Raw genomic sequence first — 19,550 nt, forward strand, 5'->3', positions numbered from 1 at the left:
GAGAGGGAAGAGGATCAGAAGGAGAAGCAGACCCCCCGCCGAGCAGGGAGCCCGATGTGGGACTCGATCCCGGGACTCCAGGATCATGACCTGAGCTGAAGGCAGTCGCTTAACCAACTGAGCCACCCAGGCGCTCCTATTCCTGTAACATTTTACTCTTTTTCTCCTCTCCTCTTTTTGCCAGGAAGCCAAGAAGAAGTATGACAAGGAGACAGAAAAGTATTGTGGCATCTTAGAAAAACACCTAAATTTGTCTTCCAAGAAGAAAGAATCTCAGCTTCAGGAGGTAAGATTATTTCACTAGTATCCCGAATAAGGTGTTTAAGTTCTGTGTGGTGCTGGGGATGCGTGCTTGTTCCTCTTTGCTAGAAAATTCTAGGGTTTGAAGAGACCTCACAAACCAGGAGCTTGCCCCTGATCCCTCATCAGATGCCTGTTGCCTGTATTGCCCTTTGTATCTTCCTGCTCACAGTACCCATTTTCTGGCTGTCCAACCTACCAATAGGTGGGTGCTGATCAAGACCATGCTCCTCGTTGCTGGGCAGCCCTAGTTACTAAAATGTGCTTCTTCCTTTCAAACTGAAGTCTGGTTTCCTGTTTCTGTAACCCTTTACTTTGATTCTGCACTTATTGCCTTACTTCTTAACTTCCTGCCTTATATCCGTGATTTGAAACTTTAGCATCTGAAACACTTCGATCATCCTTCTTTATTGTTGTTGTTATTATTATTATTTAAAGATTTTATTTATTTATTTGAGAGAGAGAGAAAGAGCAAGCAGGAGTTAGGGGGAAGGGGCCGAGGGGGAGGGAGAAGGAGGCTCCTCTCCCTCCCCTACCCCCAGCAGGATCCTGACCTGGGACTAGATCCCAGGACCCTGGGATCATGACCTGAGCCTAAGGCAGACAATTAACTGACTGAGCCGCCCAGGCGCCCCTGCTGTTATTTTTTAAAAAATTATTTCATCCCCCCCAAAAATTATTTCAACCAGTACTTGATGTTAGTCTGTCTGTCTTGCTTTCTTTTCTTTTTTAAGGAGGATTTGTCATTCATATGTTTTATGCTTTGGTAACCTTGTTTCAAAAAACGTAAATTATCTGACCTACTCTGATTCTTTCTGGATTGACATGAAGAGTAGTTCACTTGGAAAAATATAGCTTTGCAGCCATGGATCTCTGATCATTTTCATTTAGTTCATGGAGATTTGCATGGTGAGGGTCTTGTTTCTGGGAGACAGAGCTGTTTCCTAGTGGAACTCCAAAGTTGACTACATGAATGTTATTTTACTCTTAACAGTTTGCTTGACCTTTCTCAGGTATGTGCTAAAGAGAGGCTGTGATTTCCAAGCTAGCCCGCATTCTTTTTTTTTTTTTTAAGTTTTTATTTTAATTCCAGTATAGTTAATATACAGTGTAATATTGGTTTCAGGTATACAATCTAGTGATTCAGCAGTTCCATACATCACCCGGTGCTCATCAGGACAAGTTGCACTCCTTAATCCCCATCACCTGTTTCACCCATCCCCTCCCCCCACATCCCCTCTGGTAACAGTGTGTTCTCGTTTCTTGGTTTCTCTCTCTCTTTTCTCCTTGTTCTGTTTCTTAAGTACCACATGAATGGAATCATATATTTGTTTTTTTCCGGCTAACTTATTTCACTTAGCATTATATTCTCTACCTCCATCTATGTTGCAGCAAATGGCAAGATTTTTTTTTTTTTTTTTTTTACTGTCTGAGTAATACTCCATTGTCTTATATACCGCATCTTCTTTATCCCTTCATTAGTCAATGGACAGTCGTCAAGGTAGCCCTCATTCTTGAATTTACTTTGTTTTTGAGAAAATACCATTTAGTACTTATATCAGGTGAAAGTTACTCTGAAGATCCTATGGTTGAAGGTTAACAATGAAGATACCTCAGGAGATGGTGGAGTTGAGTCCCTTAACAACCAGGATTTGTTACCCATCCTCACTTAGGAACCCTCTGCTTTGATATGGGCATTTAAAGCAGTTGTGTAAGTGACGAAGAGGACCCAATATCAACTCCAGCAACAGATGTTTGTGTTGGGCTTTGCAGGCCAGTTCTTGGCCAACCAACAGCAAATGAGCACTTGGTGTGAACTGTGGATGGTAGAAAACACTAACCTATCTCTGAAGATCTTGTGCCTGACTGGGGAAAAAGCAGCAAACACATGGGAAGGTGACTCTTGAAGCTAGCATAGCTACTCAGGTAAATCTTGTCAAATACGCTTGAGAAGGCTAAAGAAAACCTATTTCAGTGGATTGTATACAAAGTAATAAATTCACTGAATGGTATCCCAGCTGTGCATGGGGTATGAGCAGTGCAAGATTGCCCAAGAATATGTGATCATCCATGCAAAGTGCATAAATTCATTCAGGATCTGTGCTGATGCCCTCACTTTTTAGTTACCCTTCTTTGAGGGTCATTTGGCATTTAGGGTTTGGAAACTACATTTAAGGAAAGTCTTTTTGACTGCAACTCAAAATGACCAGAGCTGGCCAGCTCTATAGTTTCTAAGCAGTTAACAGGAGTCAGGGTCTTTAAGCGTTGAGCAACTGTGTGATTGTTTTAGCATCTACTGGTGTTGAGAGGCCCATAGTACAGTTAGTCTGTAGGCATGGCATTCCCCAGAGTGAGGATGCTTCTCCGATCTGTTCTCTCTGTTCCTAGATACTGCTGACATGGTCTGGGATGAGTCTAACATACTCTTTTAAGGCCACGCCAATATCCTCTCCTCCTGAGATAGCCCAGTGTCAGGAGCAGAGCACTGGGTGGCAAAGAGATATCTTAACTTCAGGGCCTGCTGTGCCATATTTTCACCGTGTGACCTGGAGCAAGTACTCATCTCTCCGAGCTTTTAGTCCCATTTTTTTGTAAAATACAAAATACCTATTCTGTCTACTTCATGTATGAGAAGGCAAATTATAGCTGCTAAACAAATAAAAAGTATTAACCCCAAGACTGGCTTGTTTTTCCCCATTCCCTGTTCCCAAAGTGGATGGTACTCTCTTCCTCATCGATTTAGTATGTTCAGGTTACTACAATAGAGTACCATAGACTAGGTAGCTTATAGAGACAGAAATTTAACTCTCACAGTTCTGGAGGTTAGGAAGGCCAATATTAAGGCTCTGGCAGATTTAGTGTCTGGTGAGAGCTTGCCTCCTGGTTCATAGATGGCTGTTTTCTTGCTGTGGCCTCACGTGGTGGAAGGGCTAAGGGAGCTCTCCGGGGTCTCTTCTATAAGGCCACTCATCCCATTCATGAGGACTCCACCCTCATGACTTGATCACCTCCTGAAGGCCCCACCTCCAAGTGCTGTCACACTGGGGGTTAGGTTTCAGCTTATGAATGTTGTCAGGGACACAAACATTCAGTCCACAGCACTGACTTGGCCAGTTATATGTATTAGTGGACATTTCTTCATTACGTTCTTTTGTTATAGTTCATTGTGTGCTTGTCTTTGACCCAGTCATACTTTCTAAGTACTTTGTAGGGCAAGGAGCGGGCTGCAGGTCTTTCAGAAAGGTCTGGGTCTGTTCTCAAGCATTACTTTTTAATTGTATCTGAGCTGAATTAAATCGATAAAAATCTATAACAACGAAAATGATGTAATACTTTTACTAACAAAACAATAATAGCAGCAAATATTTACGGAATGCTTATTTTTATACTGGGTACTCTGTTAGGCACTTTACTTGGAATCTTCTCAAATCCTTACCACCTCCTTGTGAGGTATGGATGTATTCCCTCTGTTTTACATATGAGGAGACTAAGGCTCGAAGATGTTAAGTAGCCTACCCATAGCTCGTCAGTGAGGTTTGCACATTGGCTCTGGACTCTGGAGCTCTTTTCTCTTACCTCACTGTGCTCTTCTTGTCTCTGTCTCGGGAGGGTGGGATGTTGCTGGGCTGCCTGTAAGTCGTTGTTATTCAATGCACGTATCATGAAAATAGAATTGGCTAGAAGGAGGGACCTTGATAATCTTCTGATTGAACCTACTGGAAATATATTTGAAGGAACTGGGTTCCTTGCAGAGGTCGATTTGTTCAAGGTCTTCTAGCTATTTAGTGATGATTTTCTTCACATTTATTAAAAAGTCAACTTAGGAACATGACTAAACACCTAGTGCACTTTTAATGAAATCTGTCTTCTTTGATCATCCAGAATTCTTCCCTGATTGCAGGGCTTGAAACTGAATACTTTTGACATCTAGCCCATCCCCACATCCTAGTGGGTAAAATCATAGTGCAGTCCTGTGGAATGACACTGCCATCTAGTGGATGATTCTTTTTTAAATCACTATTTTTCAAGGGCTAAGAAGCTTCAACGACAATATTCACTTAACAAATATTCACTGCACACTTCTGTGAGTCTATTCAGGTGTTGAGTGAATTGTGGAGAGCAAAATGAATGATTGGCTTTCCTGGAACTTACAGTCTAGGAACAATGTCTCTTTTCCAAGAAGCATAGAATGGTTGATCCGTCTCAGACAAGCTGGTAGGTTCACTGCTTTTCCGGTAACAAGCAGAGAAACGATTTTGAGTGGCCTGCCAGGTGGGCTGGACTCTTGGCCTATGAATCCATTGCAGGATGGGGGTCTAAGGATGTGATGAATTCTGTGGCCCTGATGAGCAGGGGCATTAGCAGGAGAAACATACTATTCCACTTGGATTTCTTCTTCCCTTTCCTTTGGAAATGCATTGAGTTAGGCATTTCTTCTGAGAACTGGATCACTATCGGCCACATAGAGATCAATTCATTCATTCCTTAAGCTTCTCTTGAATACTTACTATGGGCCAGGCACTGTTCTGGAAGCTGAGATAGTAAAGTGGAAAAAGGAGACAAAGTCTTTGCTCTCATTGACATTATGTTGCCATAGGCAAAACACAAGAAGAGAAAAGTGTAGAAAAGAATTTTACATAGTGCTAAGGAAATAAATTGGAAGGTAGGTTACTCCGGGGAGTCTTTATCTTATGTACCCATAACGTGGTCACTGAAGTCTTCTCTAAAGAGGCTAACATTTGAATGGACATCGGAAGGATGAGAAGGACCACCAAGAGAAAAGCTAGGACAGTGTTCTTGAAATTGTGGGTATGTTGGGTTGCCTGGCTAGCTCAGTTGGTAGAGCGCGTGACTCTTGATCTCAGGGTTGTGAGTTCGAGGCCCACACTGGGTATAGAGATTACTTGAAGTGTTTTTAAAAATTGTGAGTGTGTCATAAAAATCTGAATTACTGGGTCATGAAATACAGTAGAGGAGGCTAGAACAGAAGAAGCCTATAAAGGCATGTTTTTTGGGGGGGGTCATAATGTAAAAGACATTTCTTACTGTGTCTTAAAGTTTAAAAAAAAAATTTATCAAGGAGAAGAGGTTTATCAGCAGAAGGAACATCCAAGGGCAAAGATTGCTTGGCAGGAAAGCATTTGGAGTGTTACAGGACAGGGAGTCCATCTGGGAGGCTGGAGCACAGTGAGAATTCTTTGCGGGGAGGTTGGGAGGAGGGACAGGTGGGCAGGTCACACGGGGTCTTGTAGACCATGGTGGAAGCCAGAGAAAGGTGTTGAGGGGGTTGTGGGAAGCTCTGGTTCAAATTTTAAGAAAGCTCTTCTGGTTGCTGGGTGCAGACTGGATTGGGGCGGGGGAGAGAAAGCAAGCAGGGAGACCAGTTAGGAGAGGAGTGTAATCACCCAGAGACGCATGGCTGACTTAGGGGAGGAGCTGGGATTGAAGCCCATCTGCTCTGAAGTGCCTGGTGATGGTGACAACAAATGGGCACACAGCACTTTTTGGTATTCAAATTGCTCATATCCTTTAGCTCATTTTCTCTTGAAAATAGCTCGAGGCCGAGCAAGGGCCGATACCATCTCCAACCTCCAGGTGTGGGAAAGAGACCCAGAGATGATAAGTGACTTGAGCAGGTCTCTCCAGCTAGAGAATGCTAGAACTGCAAGTCCACACCTGGTGTTTGCTCTTAGCTCTCTGACTGATGCTGGGCTCTGCTCTTTGTCTCAGAGGAGTTTCCTCCATTGCTGCCTAATTGCAGGAGCCACTTCGCAAATTTTCAGAATGACCCTTTCTTCAGTTGCAGTGTCAGTTGGCAAGCCTGAGCAGGGAGGATGTTTGAGGTGTGTGGGTGGTCAGGGGAAGTAGATGCATCCCTGGCGTAAGTGTGTTGGATTTGCACTACGAGGAAATTAAAGGCTGCAGGAACATATGGGGCTTAGCTGTCAGGAGCCCAGGTGGAAGGGATATCAGCCCAGTGGTCTGAATAGCCACACCTGGGGAGGGGGTGCAGCACTTTCCGAAACTGTGTCTCCAGATAAAGATCTCTCAGTCCTCAGATGCCAACTTGTTCTGCTTGGAAGCTTAGAAAATGTCCTCAGGCCCTTCGTTTTGGTTTTGTTCAGCACTTACTCAGCAGACTAACTTCTGTGTATTAATATGTTGACCTGGGAGGAAGTTGCTCACAGGAGAGTTGAATGGGCTATTTGTGCTCTCCCAGAGTTTGCAATTTTCTGTTTATGTACATGATTATTTAATATCTCTTTTCTTCACTCTGCTGTGAGCTCCATGAAGGAAGTTTCTTTTTGTTCATGATGGTTGAATAAATGAATGATTTGCCAAGTCCTTTAGATAGAAAGACAGTAGTGCCATATTTGGTGTAATGGCAGGTAAGGTCTGTCCCGAGTTTCTTCTGCAGGGATCTTGACAAGGGAATACTGGAAGACATGTTTCTTTGGGGGCCTTGCTTGTCTTTGTGAAGTATGTTGTAGAATGGTTTCTGATCCTTTCATTTCTAAAGAAAGCAGAGTTGTGTTTCCTACTAGGAGGATATTCATTTCTGTTAAGAAATACTAGGGTGGCTCAGTTGTCTTTGACACAGGTCATGATCCTGGGGTCCTGGGATGGAGCGCCCCTCGTTGGAGCCCTGCTGAGCAGGGAACCTGCTTCTCCCTTTCACCTCCCCCACCCCCTCTTGTGCTCTCTCTCTCTCAAATAAATAACATTGTTAAAAAAATACTAATATTTTTTTGTCATTGAAATGTGCATTCAGTGTAATTATCTGTTTTGAAAGATTGAGGTGACACAGTGACACTGTAGGAAGGCTACGAGCTTTATCGTGATAGTTGAGGTACTCCACAGCATAGCATCTTGCTATTACACACAGACACTCTCTCTCACACACGCTCATTTTCTCCTCTGACAGCTACGTCCTACATCACTGGTTTAATTGTACTCACGTACGGGCCTTTTCAGGCATCCCCTCCCCCACATCCGCAAAGAGGGAGGACTGAGGCTAGGATGGAATAATGTAATTACTCTGCTGGGGTAAACTGACAGTTTGTTCTTTGACAACAAAGAAGGTATGGGAAACTCATGTGGAAATGGCCTTTTCTGAGGTTCCCTGCCTTCTAACAGCTTGTTTGGTTCATTCCTGATGATAGCCTTGCAGGTGTTTTTTTTTTTTCTCCTTCAAGATTTGTCTTCCATGGAACCCAAGTCTGCCCCAGGGGGTGGGAAGGCAGTACAGACTACTAGTTTAAAGGTGATTGAGGTTCAGGGCATCTGGGTGGCAGTTAAGAATCCTACTCTTGGTTTTTGCCCATGCCCCTATCTCAGGGTTGTGCGAATGAGTCCCCAGTCAGTTAATGAGGAGCGAGTAACGTAATGTATGTATACCTGAGGGGATGGTGCCTGACACAAAGTTAAGTGCCCGGCTGACCACTGTCATTATTCTTATGTCTATTTCATGTTGTTTGCATTGTTTTTAAAAACCATCTCTGGAGATTTTCCTGGCCTGCTTGCTGAATGCTCTCCTTGGTTAGTGACTGATTTTTCTCTTAAATTCTGTCTTGTTTGTAGGCAGACATCCAAGTAGACTTGGTCCGGCAGCATTTCTATGAAGTATCGCTGGAGTATGTCTTCAAGGTGCAGGAAGTCCAAGAGAGAAAGATGTTTGAGTTCGTGGAGCCTGTAAGTAGATGCTCAGGGTTTCCCCCTGTACCCACACTTGGATCCCCAGCTCTCATTGCACTGCCTAGATTACAAAATGCTCTAGGTCGCTGATGAAGAGGTTGACCGGCCCTGGTGCGGTGCTCTGTCAGTCTGGCTGACCCTGGATTGTCCCCAGTGGCCATTCCTGTGCAACCTGAGCAGTAGTGGTGGCGCATTCAGGGGGAGTTGCTTCCTCAGGCCCCCCTCTGTTCTGCCGGGGCAGGAGTTTTCATCTTGCCCAGTAGTAGTGATTACACCTTAACTTTTCACCCTCCCACCCCCTTCCTTTCTCCCTCAAATAATCCAAATGTAGTAGTTGCCCAAGGGGAATGTACATACTACCTTTGTCTTTTTGTCTGCTCAATTCAAAACCCCTCTGCACTCCTTCCATGCCTTAAAAGGTGCTATATAAAGCGATTTCTCACTGTAGTTTGTTATAACTGGGCAGCCAGGAGATTGGGCTTAGTGAACCATAATGGGATTTGGACTTGGTCACTGTGTCCCAGTGGGTACAAAAGGTTGTTGTGCAGCAACAAATCTGGCTTTAGTTGAGGCCACCTTAGCCTGTTGGTGGCTCCGTGCAGTGGTGGTGCTGCCCTACCCCGCTGTGGCACTCCAAATGCACATGACCTGGATGTCCAGGAAACCCCAAAGGAGCATGTGGGCCTCGATTTAAAACTCTTGCAGACCTTGGATTCTTTGTTAAAAATGCTGGCTGTGATTGTGACCCCCGCCTGGGGTCTCTATAGAAACAAGATTCTTACCTACCTAGATTTAAGCAAGTGATTTTTTTAAGCAAACGAGAATAAAACTGTAAGAAACTGAAAGAAAATAACCACTCTTTTCAGTAAAGAGTGTTCTGTGCTCCATTTCTAATTTATGAACTTCTGGGGTGCTTTTTAGGCATGTAGACTTGCTAATAGTTTTAACAGAATCCACTGGGCTTTGGAATCGGATGATTAGATTTTTTACTATACCGTAACTGTGATCTTGGGATTCCACTCTGTGCCACCCCATCTGGCAAATTCCTTAAGGTCTTTAATTACCTCATTCTTCTTATCTGAAAATTGGGAGCTTTAGAGCCAACTTCCTGTCTAGCAGTGGTCTCTGTCACAGTCTCAGGTCAAAATCCCCGTGTTTTTACGGAGTCTGTGTGGTGGGAGAAGCCATCTGTCAGAGAAAGTGAGCTTATTGATTTCCCTGCTTAGGGCACAGAGTTGGTAAAGCCAGCCATACAATGAACGGTGTATTGAAGACTGTTTCCTCTGGTGTGGGCAGGCATTCAAAAGCTGTCACAGATTGAGCCTTGGGCATGTTTCATTGATTTTACCAGAATTTGTAGAGGAAAACAACAGTGTGATTGTAATAATCTTTATGTGCAAATTGATATTATTCTACAATTGCCTGCTTTTCAGGACTTGGATTTTAATTGGCCCATCTTAATTCTTTGAAGTGATTTTTTTGTTGCTGTCTACTTTGACCTCCCAGTAGGTGTTCCTAGTGAGTCAGGTACTGTATCTGTGTGCTTTTGCTAGGTAACAACCACAAAACTCATACAGCAGTAGACATTTATTTCTCCTAAATCTGGGGGTTTCTTCTCCTTCTTTTTCTTTCTCTTTCTCTTTCTTCTTCTTCTTCTTCCTCTTCCTCTTCTTCTTCTCCTTCTCCTCCTCCTCCTCCTCTTCCCCTTTCTTCTCCTCCCCCTCCTCCTCTTCCCCCTCCCCTCCTCCACCCCCTCCCCTCCTCCTCCTCCCCCTCCTCCTCCCCCTCCTCCTCCTCCTCTTCTTTTTTCTTCTTCTTCTTTGTTGTTTTTGTTGTTGTTGTTGTTGTTGTTCTTCTTCTTCCTTTTTAAGAAACCTGCAAAGAATAATCCTTCTATTTCCTGGCACTCACTTTTAGTATATCAGTGTCTTGAGTTTTTGAGAGGCAGTATAATCATTGGTAAGGGCTCCAGAGCCACATGGCCTAGATTTAAATCTCAGCTCAGCCATTTCCTAGCTGTGTGTTCTTGGGGAAGTTACCTATTTCTCTGAGCCTTAGTTTCCTTATCTACAACATGAGTATAATAATACCACCTACCATATAAAGATGTCAGGAGGAATAATTTAGTTTATCCATGTATGATGCTTAGAATAGAGTGAACCTAATTAACACCCAGTTAGTATATAATTGCTAATTAGCACCCAGGCAATGATTACTTTTTATTAGAAGATAGAGGAATATGTAAGCTTCAGTCAGCCAGGGTCTACTTAGATGAGCAAATGAGTCAAGTGGCAATATTAACAGAGTCTGCCTGTTTTAATATAAAAAGTCTTGGTAAATCTGAAAGCATTTACTTACTACCAGAAAAATTGCTGAAGATACCGCTGCTGTTTCTGAGGAGTTCAAAGCTCCATTAGGGAAGCATGATGTATATAGTAGAGAGGTATCCAAGGGAGCAAGCAGCTCAGTGCCATTTGAGTCAGGAGGGATCATGTGGGGGAGTGCCAGAGGGGTATCAAGAATGGAAAACTGTTGTGATTTGTGGATGTGTCCCAGGCCATGCAGTGAGGCACCTGGAAAGCTAATGATAAAAATTTCTGGTTCCCTGTTAGAATGAAAAGAAAGTGATAGGATCTTGCCCACAGTTAAATTAAATGAGTTGGTTGAGAGGCTGCATGTAGAATTCACATGTGCAACCTTCACTTTTTTATAGAAGTTAATGTTGCTCAACCCGCCACCTCATGGGCGGGTCAGGGCTTCGGGAGCTGTGGCTAGCAGGAGGGATTGATCTAGAACACTGCTGATCAGACCCATGGTTGTCGAAGTCGAGAAATGCAGACTCTTGGCTCTACCCTAGAAAAATTGCGGGTTGGGGCCCAGTCATCAGTCTTTTAGTAAGCCCTCTAAGGTGATTCTGTGGCACTTTTAAGTTTGAGCCCCTGGCTGAGATTGTGCAGAAGACCCTGAAATAACAGTTGATTAGGAGTAAATGTGTCCTATGCTAATGGTCCCTTCACCTCCATAATGTCACCCAATCCTTACACTGTCTCTGAGGGTAGGTAATTGCTGTTTTATGTCTGTTTTCAGATGAGGAAATGGAAGCACATTTATTCTCTAAGGTGACATCTGGTACCTAGCAGAGGTGGAATGGCTCTTAGTCTCTCTGAAACGGTATTTGATTGCTTACAGGTGGAAAGGAAACCAGAAGAAATTTATTGAACTAAGTTGCTGGGGCACCTGGTGTGGGTATTCATATTTTGAGGTGGTTGCAGTCAAGAGAATCTTCCAGCCATTCAAGGAACCTCCATGGAGGTTGACCGTGTTCATTTGTTTCCTAGAAAGTAACATCAAGTACCAGGATGTTACTGACCTTCAGAAAAAAGAAACAAAATTTTAGTGTTCCAAGCAAGAAAATTCAGACTTCTGGCCTTTATTTTCTTGTTGAGGTACTAAATGTTCTGGAGATTTTGGATTGCAGATAATGACATCCTGATTTCTTGAAGGTGAAGCCACGTTCCGTCTGTTCCCTGAGTTTTCATAATTGGAGGTTACGGAGTGCTACGGAGAACTCATTCCCCACATTCATCAGACACTGCATTCTCTGAGTTGTACCTTGAGAATATTTTTTGGTGCTGTGCCTTCCTGTCCTTTCTCACTACTTCTGCCCCACCGTAGGTCTTCATTTTCTCCTTCGATTTGTTGCATCCTATCTTGGGCTCCCCCCTTCCTCAGGGTGGGCTGGACACCGCCACCACAGTGCATCTTCTAACACATCCGTCTACGTATATCCGTCTTGCTGAACAGCTCCTGTCGGCACTCCTGTGCTAAGGTTGTTATGTAGGTGATCTCTGTCTTCACCACCACCCAGTGCAGTAGTATGTAGCATTAGTGTCCTCCTGGAAAAGAAGAGTTACAGGGGATTACATGGCTTGCCCAGCACAGCTTATCATCACTCTACTGTCTGCCCTTCTCTTTGTCATGCGAATGAGTGATTCTTGGTGGTTATATTTGTTTGTGAAGGCTGCCATAACCAAGTACCACCAACTGGGTTCTCAGAATAAAAACTTCCTGCCTCTCATAGTTCTAGAGGCTAGAAGTCCAAGAGCAAGGTGTCAGCAGGGCCATGCTCCCTCTAAAACCTGTAGGGAAGATGTCCTTTCTTCCTTGTAGCTTCTGGTGGCTGGTTGGCAGTATTTGGCATTCCTTGCTTTATAGGTGCATCACTGCTATCCCTTGTCCTCATGTGGTTATCATGCCTCTGCTTCTCTGTCCAAATAGCCCCTTTTTATGGGGACACTGGTCATTTTAGATCAGGACCTGCTGGCCTGATTTTAACTTGAGTACCTCCGTAAAGACTCTATTTCCAAATAAAGTCACATTCTGAGTTACTGGGATTAGGACTTCAACATAATTTTTTTGTCAGGGTTGGGGGAATACTATTCAGCCTGTAACAGTTGCTTTGTTCTATGAATGGAAGCAACCTAAATTTATCAGATAGTCCAGAATGGTACAATTGTCACTGAATGAAGCACTTACATTTTTGCTTACTTAAAAAATATATATGCTATATTGTCTTGTAGGAAATAGGAATAGATTTTTTTTTTAAAGTTATTTTCTGAAGAAAATAAGGATGGGGGTCCTTGAAGGCAAAAGGAGGTGGGGAAGGTCTTTCTTTGGTATTGCCTTTGTTGCGCTATGATTGTGTGTCCCTGGTTGTTCAGGGAGGAGCCTCTATGGATGTGCTGACTTATCTGCCAACCAAGGTGAGGCTACAATAAGCTTTTCCTCTTTGTGTTTGAGTACAAGCATTTCTTTGAGGCAGACAGATGATCCATCTCTGGGGTCTTTTGAGGACCTCGCCCAGCCCTCTGGGGAGTGAACTTTCATTTCCCACTGGGTAATGGATTCAAAGGTTCATGCAGTGTGTGGGAAGGGGATGTCAGGAGGTGTGCCAGGGGAAGAGAGATGCGGGCAGGGGAGAAGGGAAGGGGGCCAAGGATAACAATATCTATGGAATCATTTCCTATAGGGAAGTGGACAATCAAGCATGATATCAAAGGAAGTGAAAACCAAAATAAATACTAGTCACTCTCTGCCTTGAACACTTGTGTGCATGCCCAAGTGGTGTCTTAGTGAGCTGTTGGAGGATATATTTAATTACCTTGGACAAGAGAGGCCCTGTTGACTTTAAGTGGAAAATAAATCAGAGTTAACAGGAGAAATGGCTTTGGAATTAGCTGCTTATCTTCTGCATTATTCTCCAGGAGAGGATGATTCAGTGCCTTCGAAAAGTGATGGGCACAGCATTTGAGAATGGGGGGAAGGAAAAGATAAGAAACAACAGTTTTCAGTGTAAGCACTGACACTAGGTTTGGCATAAGGGCCTCTTCTTCTCTATTCCTGGAGCCATCTGGCTGGAAAACCCTGAGCGTTCCTTTCAAAAAAGTATTTTATATGGTGGAAGTTCAAAAGCTTCCATCATCTTTCAAGAAAATAATTCATTATTAGTCTTTGGTGACTCTATGTGGTTTACCACTTGTTCATTGATTTATATTAGTGATCTGTACATGGCGTCACAAGATATTTTTTGAGCCAGAGGACCCAGCAAGGCCTGCTTTCTGACCTCCCATGAGAATCTAAGGGAATAGTTGCTCTGGGGACAATAGCAGTGGGAAGTTGGGATATCATATTATTAAAAGCTGGGTTTTGCCTGACTTCACAACACAGAGCTCTTTGATCAACTGGGCTGGGCAGTGGCTCAGTCCAAAGACCATTCTTTGCTCTGAGCTCAGGTAGAGTAGCATATACCTTACCATGTAGCACATACCATACAATGCTTACCATTCCTGCCACAAGCCAGGTGGGAGATGAACGGGGGTGGGCTGTTTCCTTTGCCATCATTGTTAGGGCTGCCTCTCAGAAGAGGGTTTTCTCAGAAGAGGAGAGTTAGGTGAAAAAACAAAGTGAGAATATGTTTAATTACTAGAGGTATGTTCATTTGAGGGACTGGAAAATTAAATAACAATATAAAACAAAGCAACTGTATCTTGATGTAACATGTGTTAGAGCAGGTCAGGGAGGTCAGAGTGGACCACTCAGAAAATGTGAGTTGGCATTGAAAAGTCTGAGTTAGAACAGGGATGGAGTCCCCAAATGCAGTATGACAGAGATTGTGACAAGGTAAAGTTCTGGTTCTTCTAAAACCCTTAAGGCTTGTATTGCAATCCTTTCTCCAGGTTGAGATTTGGAACTGAGGCAAGATGCATAGAACTTGGGAAGGGGCCAGGGAAACCTAACAACAGTAGCTTTGTGTGTAGGTTCTGGGAGGAAGTAAGGTAGGAACATTGGTTAGCCTGGAGAAGTGAAGATTGGCAGGACTCAGGGTGGGAACATTCATAGTTTTCACTGTATGAAGGTGTGTTGTGAGAATCAGGCTGAACAGATGTTTTCACTCTTCACTAAATACAAGACTACAAAGTGAATGGACTTAATACCTTTTAGCTCGAGGGGATTTAAATGAGAATTTAGGGAACCATCATAACTGAAGATGTGGGAACATGGGAATATTTTAATAATGGCATCCCTGGTGTTTACCTGTGGGTAGTTTAGGGAGAGCACAGAAGCACATTTGAGCTGAAGTCTGATCTGGGTGATTTTCTTTGATTTGACTTTGCCTGTGACACTGCGGACTCAGGACATACCATCTTCCTCTTCTCCCCTTTCTGTTGGCCGTCAATATAACTATATTTTTCCGCATGGTAACCTGATACTACAGATGTATTTGATGGAGACTGAGTTGGTCTTGAAGGAGACTGGTCTTCAATTTCTGAAGAAATGATTTTCTTTGAAGGTACTGAGGCTCAGTAAGAGCTTGGATGTTGATGCTGAAGAGACTTGGTTTCAAATCCTGGTTGCTGCTTACTTTGTCTTTTGGAGCAAGTTACTTAACCTTTCTGAACTTGCTTTCTCAATATTGAAATGGAGACAACAGTAGTACTTACCTGCTAGGCTGTTAAGAGCATTTAGTGAGAGCAGACATACGATGTTACAGTGCCTGGCATACAAGTAAGCTCAGTAGATGATAGGCATTTTTATTACTGTATTCTAGCCTTTCAAATCAAGGTTGGGAACTCAGGTAAAGCTGCATAATACCTATTTAACATGCTTATGTGAACTCTGCCCTTCTTCTTTCATTACAGCTACTGGCATTCTTGCAAGGACTCTTCACTTTCTATCACCATGGTTATGAACTGGCCAAGGATTTCAGCGACTTCAAGACTGAGTTGACCATTAGCATACAGAATGTGAGTGGGCAAAGAGATAGGCTTCCTTTTCCTGGTTGAGAAAAGGAAAGAACACAAAGTATGGGTCTGATTGCATAGAGATCACTTATTTGGATTGGAATGCAGATGAGGAAGATGGGTCTTGCTTGGGTTCAAAGGGTAGCTGGGAGCAGACATTTGTAGGGTGCTTGGTGGCCCCAGGTTAGAGCATCAACCTCTTTTCCATTATTTCTAAGCACTATTTATGTTTTCGGAAGTCCTGCTGATATTTTTGTTTTAAATCTGTAGCACCAGAGTCAGGATTTCCTTTGGCAGTGGAAGGCCCAGCCTCCCTCTGTGCATCTAGCTGCCTGGCCACAAGAGACCTTGGAGGGTATTCAGGGGTTGGGGGTGGGGCATACATGCTGGCCTCCAGCTCAAAGGATGTGATCTTGTTTAACTTTTAGTAAGGCTCACAGGAAATCCAAGTCAGAGCCATTTACTCCCAGTCTCCTTCCCCACATTTTAACCAGCAGGACCCTTTGGTGCTCAGAATTGTGCTAAGGGCCATTTGGTTAGCAGTTACTGGTCTCAAACCCCTCTGTCACTATGTGGCTGGCTATATTAGTCTGCATGTTGTCTTTGTCTCTGGATGATGCTGTGTAGAAAAGAAACCCAAATGTGTCCTTGTGAGTTTTACTGCATGGGTTTAGAAGCCTGGAGCTTGCCCTGCCACGGTTCTCTGTGTTGTTTTGGAAAACAGACAAGGTTTCCCAAAGCATGGCTTCCCCTTAGGCCAGCTTCCTCAGAAGGTAGACTCGGAAGTGGAGGTTTACGTGTAGCAGGTTTACAGGGGAGTAGGGTCAGAAAAATCACCCGTGAGAGAGAGGGCAGCAGACCCCTGCCAGAGAAGTTGAGCTGTGAGGCCTCAGTCAATGCCCTGGGGTGTCCTGGAGCTGATATCGACCTTCACAGTGACTTCAATAGAAGCAAGGGTGCCAGGCTTTGGACCCCTTCCCCTTTTGCCCCTAGCCTTGACTAGTCATGGGGTGCAGGTTGTGCTGGGGAAAGGAGTTACCTTGAGTGAACCAGCTCCCTTTTGAGGAAGGAACCATCTATGAACCATCAGCAAGTGGTATTCCTGCAGTTGGAGAAATAAGTCCCTCTGTCTTTTTTTTTTTTTTTTTAAGATTTTATTTATTTGCGAGAGAGAGAATGAGAGACAGAGAGCATGAGAGGGAGGAGGGTCAGAGGGAGAAGCAGACTCCCCGCTGAGCAGGGAGCCCGATGCGGGACTCGATCCCGGGACTCCAGGATCATGACCTGAGCCGAAGGCAGTCGCTTAACCAACTGAGCCACCCAGGTGCCCCTAAGTCCCTCTGTCTTGAAGGGAGCTTGGGGGACCGTTTTGTGAACTATCTGAATCAGGGTCCCTTGGGATGCTTGTTTAAAATGCACATTTCTGGGTCCAGGGGTACTAAATTAATCTTTAGGGGTGATGCCTGGACATTTGTATTTTCTCCACATTGTCCAGGTGATTTTGATGGTCTTGAGAGTTTTGAGAGTCATTCTGGTATAGGATTTTATGGTCAAAAGGTACTTCTTGAAAGTATTTGCCTAATTCCTAGGTGGCTCAATGTTCCTTACCTGGTTTTAGATCTAAGGATTCCATAGGTTGATGTTGTGAATTGTTAGAGATGAGAACAAGGTTTCATTTCTTTGATTTAAATGCCTTTCATCCTAGACAAGAAATCGCTTTGAAGGCACCAGGTCAGAAGTGGAATCGCTGATGAAAAAGATGAAGGAGAATCCCCTTGAGCACAAGACCATCAGTCCCTACACCATGGAAGGGTACCTGTACGTTCAGGAGAAACGTGAGTGCTGGTGGTAAACGATGGCTTGGGGTACACTTAGGCCTTTTGCCCGGGAGGTAGAGGGTGTGTCTAGTAGTGCCTTGCCTAGAGCACAGCTTCTGCAAATATAGATTCGGGTGATGAGAGTAGCTGATAGTTGAGTTTTTTAAGGGAAAGATACCCAAAAGGTCTTGGCTACCTCCCCGTGATGTGTTCTGTTTTCTTTGTAACTGGAAATTCCCTCAGGAACCTGGAATTCATTGAGGCTCTGTGGTGATTTTTTTCTCCTTAATATCACACTTGACGTGCCTTAACGCTTAGCATGGCTTTAGCTGTCGCACGCTTGGCATAGAGGCTCTGAAAGGGCCTTGCATGCTAGACCTTACTGTCTATCAGTAGTCATATCCTTGGGTGGACTTAATATGGAATGATATTGTTCCATTCAAGACTTGGTTCGGCAAGGACCAAATAGTCATTGGCCTTCTCACCTCCTTTCTTCAATTGCTGTCATTTCAACCCTTACATTTTGTGAGTAGAAACACAAACTCACTCCAAGAGGTAGGAAGAGAAATCCATTGTCCTGCCAATGTGATGTCAAGGAAAGAAACACCAGGTGCTGCTAATCGAGACTTCTTTGTGATGACTCATAGGCTACTATGAGTACTATGAGTACGATAGGTCTGGGGAAAGGCTTTTTGATGGGGCCATGCTTTGAGGGTAGCACTTCCAGACTTAGCTCATGGAGTGCTAGGGATAGAAGAAGGTCAATTTTTTTTTTTTTTTTCTTTAATGGATAGTTCTCCTAGTCTTCCATCCCTCCTTTTTCGGTTGGACATGTCAATCCTCCCAGATTTTTGCTGGTTTTGTGCTCTTTACTGTCCTTCTGTTGATTCAGGGTGAGGCAAATGTCTTCACTCCTAGAAGCTTACTAATGGAACAGAACACTTGATTTCAGTGATTATTCTAGTTAGTGATTGCTCAAAAGTTTGCTTGGCCCTAAAATTGTTGCCTGGTGACAATGGGGGCAGTAGTGGGGTTTGAGTTTGGAGGCATTGGTTATCTTGAGGGTTTTTATGCCCTTTATTCTTACAGGGATGAGCTTGTTGAGGTTTATAAGAAGTGGAAGGTACTTTAGTACTGTGTTTTGTGTAGACCTCAATATAAGGTGTTACCTTTTTTACCCAATGAGAAGAGCCACCCCAAAAAGTTTAAGGTCACCTTGAATATAGTTCAGTGTCCACTTACAATACTTAATTTATTAATATTATTCACTTACATATATGTAATCTGCACTCACATTAATAAACCAATTTTATTCAAACACTTCACATGCTTTTTAAAACATGAATGTCTTGATAATCATTAGAACCAGATTTTAACTCTCAAACACATGAGTCTAGAGCATATCAATGGGATACAGCTTTTTTCATTTGAAAGTTTTGGTGACTTATTACTTAGAAATAATTTGAAATGTGAAGAAAAATTGCAAGAAGAGTATAATGAACAACTATATGCCCTTTATCTAGATGCATGAATTTTTACCATTGTTCCACAATTTATAGAGTTCTTTCTCTTTCTGGGTGTGTGTGTACACATATCACAGTCACAGAGACACACACACATTGCCGTTTTTTCTGACTCGTTTTGGAACTGATTCCATACCCCATGCTTCTTTACTTTAGTGTGTATTTCCTATTCTTTTTATGTAACCACAGTATAGTTTCCATATCCAGCAAATGTAACATTGATAAGATATTTAATGTAAATGACAGGTCCTATTCCAATTTTGTCAGTTGTCCCAGTAATGCCCTTATAAAGCATTTTCTTTTCCTTCTGTCTAGATAGGACTTCATACTGCGTTTGTCATGACTTACTCTGTAATAATTCCTCAGCTTTTCTTTGTCCTTCATGACACATTTTTGAAGAGTGTAAGCCAGTTCTTTTCTAGAATTTTCTTCACTGTGGGTTTGTCTAATGTTTCCCGGTGATTAGATTCAGGTTGGGCATCCCTTGTCAAATCCTATATAAGTAGTAACATTTGTGTTCTTATCTGGGTACCACGTCTAGCGGCACAGGATGGCCATCTGCCCCTCAGTGGTGATGTTAATTTTGGTCACTCACTCAAAGTATCATTTAGTTTATCCACTGTACAGTCACTATTCTTCCCTTGTAGCTCATTAGCAGTGTATGGGGAGACCCCTTAAGACCATATCTTTCTCATCAAACTTTGCTAGAGTTAGCATCCACTGGCAGTTCTCGCCTAAACAGATGGTTACTGTGATGGTTGCAAAATGGTGATTTCTCAGCTCTGTCACTCTCCCACATTTATTAGTTAGTGTACTGCAAGGAAGCAGCCGCCCTCCCCTCCTCATTCTCTTCTTCTCTCCTTTCTTATCCATCCATCCATCCATCCATCCATCCATCCATCCATCCATCCATC

General features: G+C 43.4%; 1 protein-coding gene across 2 annotated transcripts in view; it reads left to right on the top strand.

Moving 5' to 3' along the window:
* The window catches only part of ARHGAP26 (Rho GTPase activating protein 26), a 419,879-nt gene that overhangs the window by 115,280 nt on the left and 285,049 nt on the right, over positions 1-19,550 (top strand). For both annotated transcript variants that reach the window (XM_021702216.2, XM_021702215.1), the window contains exons 5-8: positions 185-286; positions 7,882-7,992; positions 15,195-15,299; positions 17,002-17,131. In XM_021702216.2, the coding sequence (XP_021557891.1) occupies positions 185-286; positions 7,882-7,992; positions 15,195-15,299; positions 17,002-17,131 (448 nt within the window). The remainder of the gene's footprint in view (positions 1-184; positions 287-7,881; positions 7,993-15,194; positions 15,300-17,001; positions 17,132-19,550) is intronic.

Source organism: Neomonachus schauinslandi, chromosome 7, assembly GCF_002201575.2.
Source record: "Neomonachus schauinslandi chromosome 7, ASM220157v2, whole genome shotgun sequence".
NCBI classification, from domain to species: Eukaryota; Metazoa; Chordata; class Mammalia; order Carnivora; family Phocidae; genus Neomonachus; species Neomonachus schauinslandi.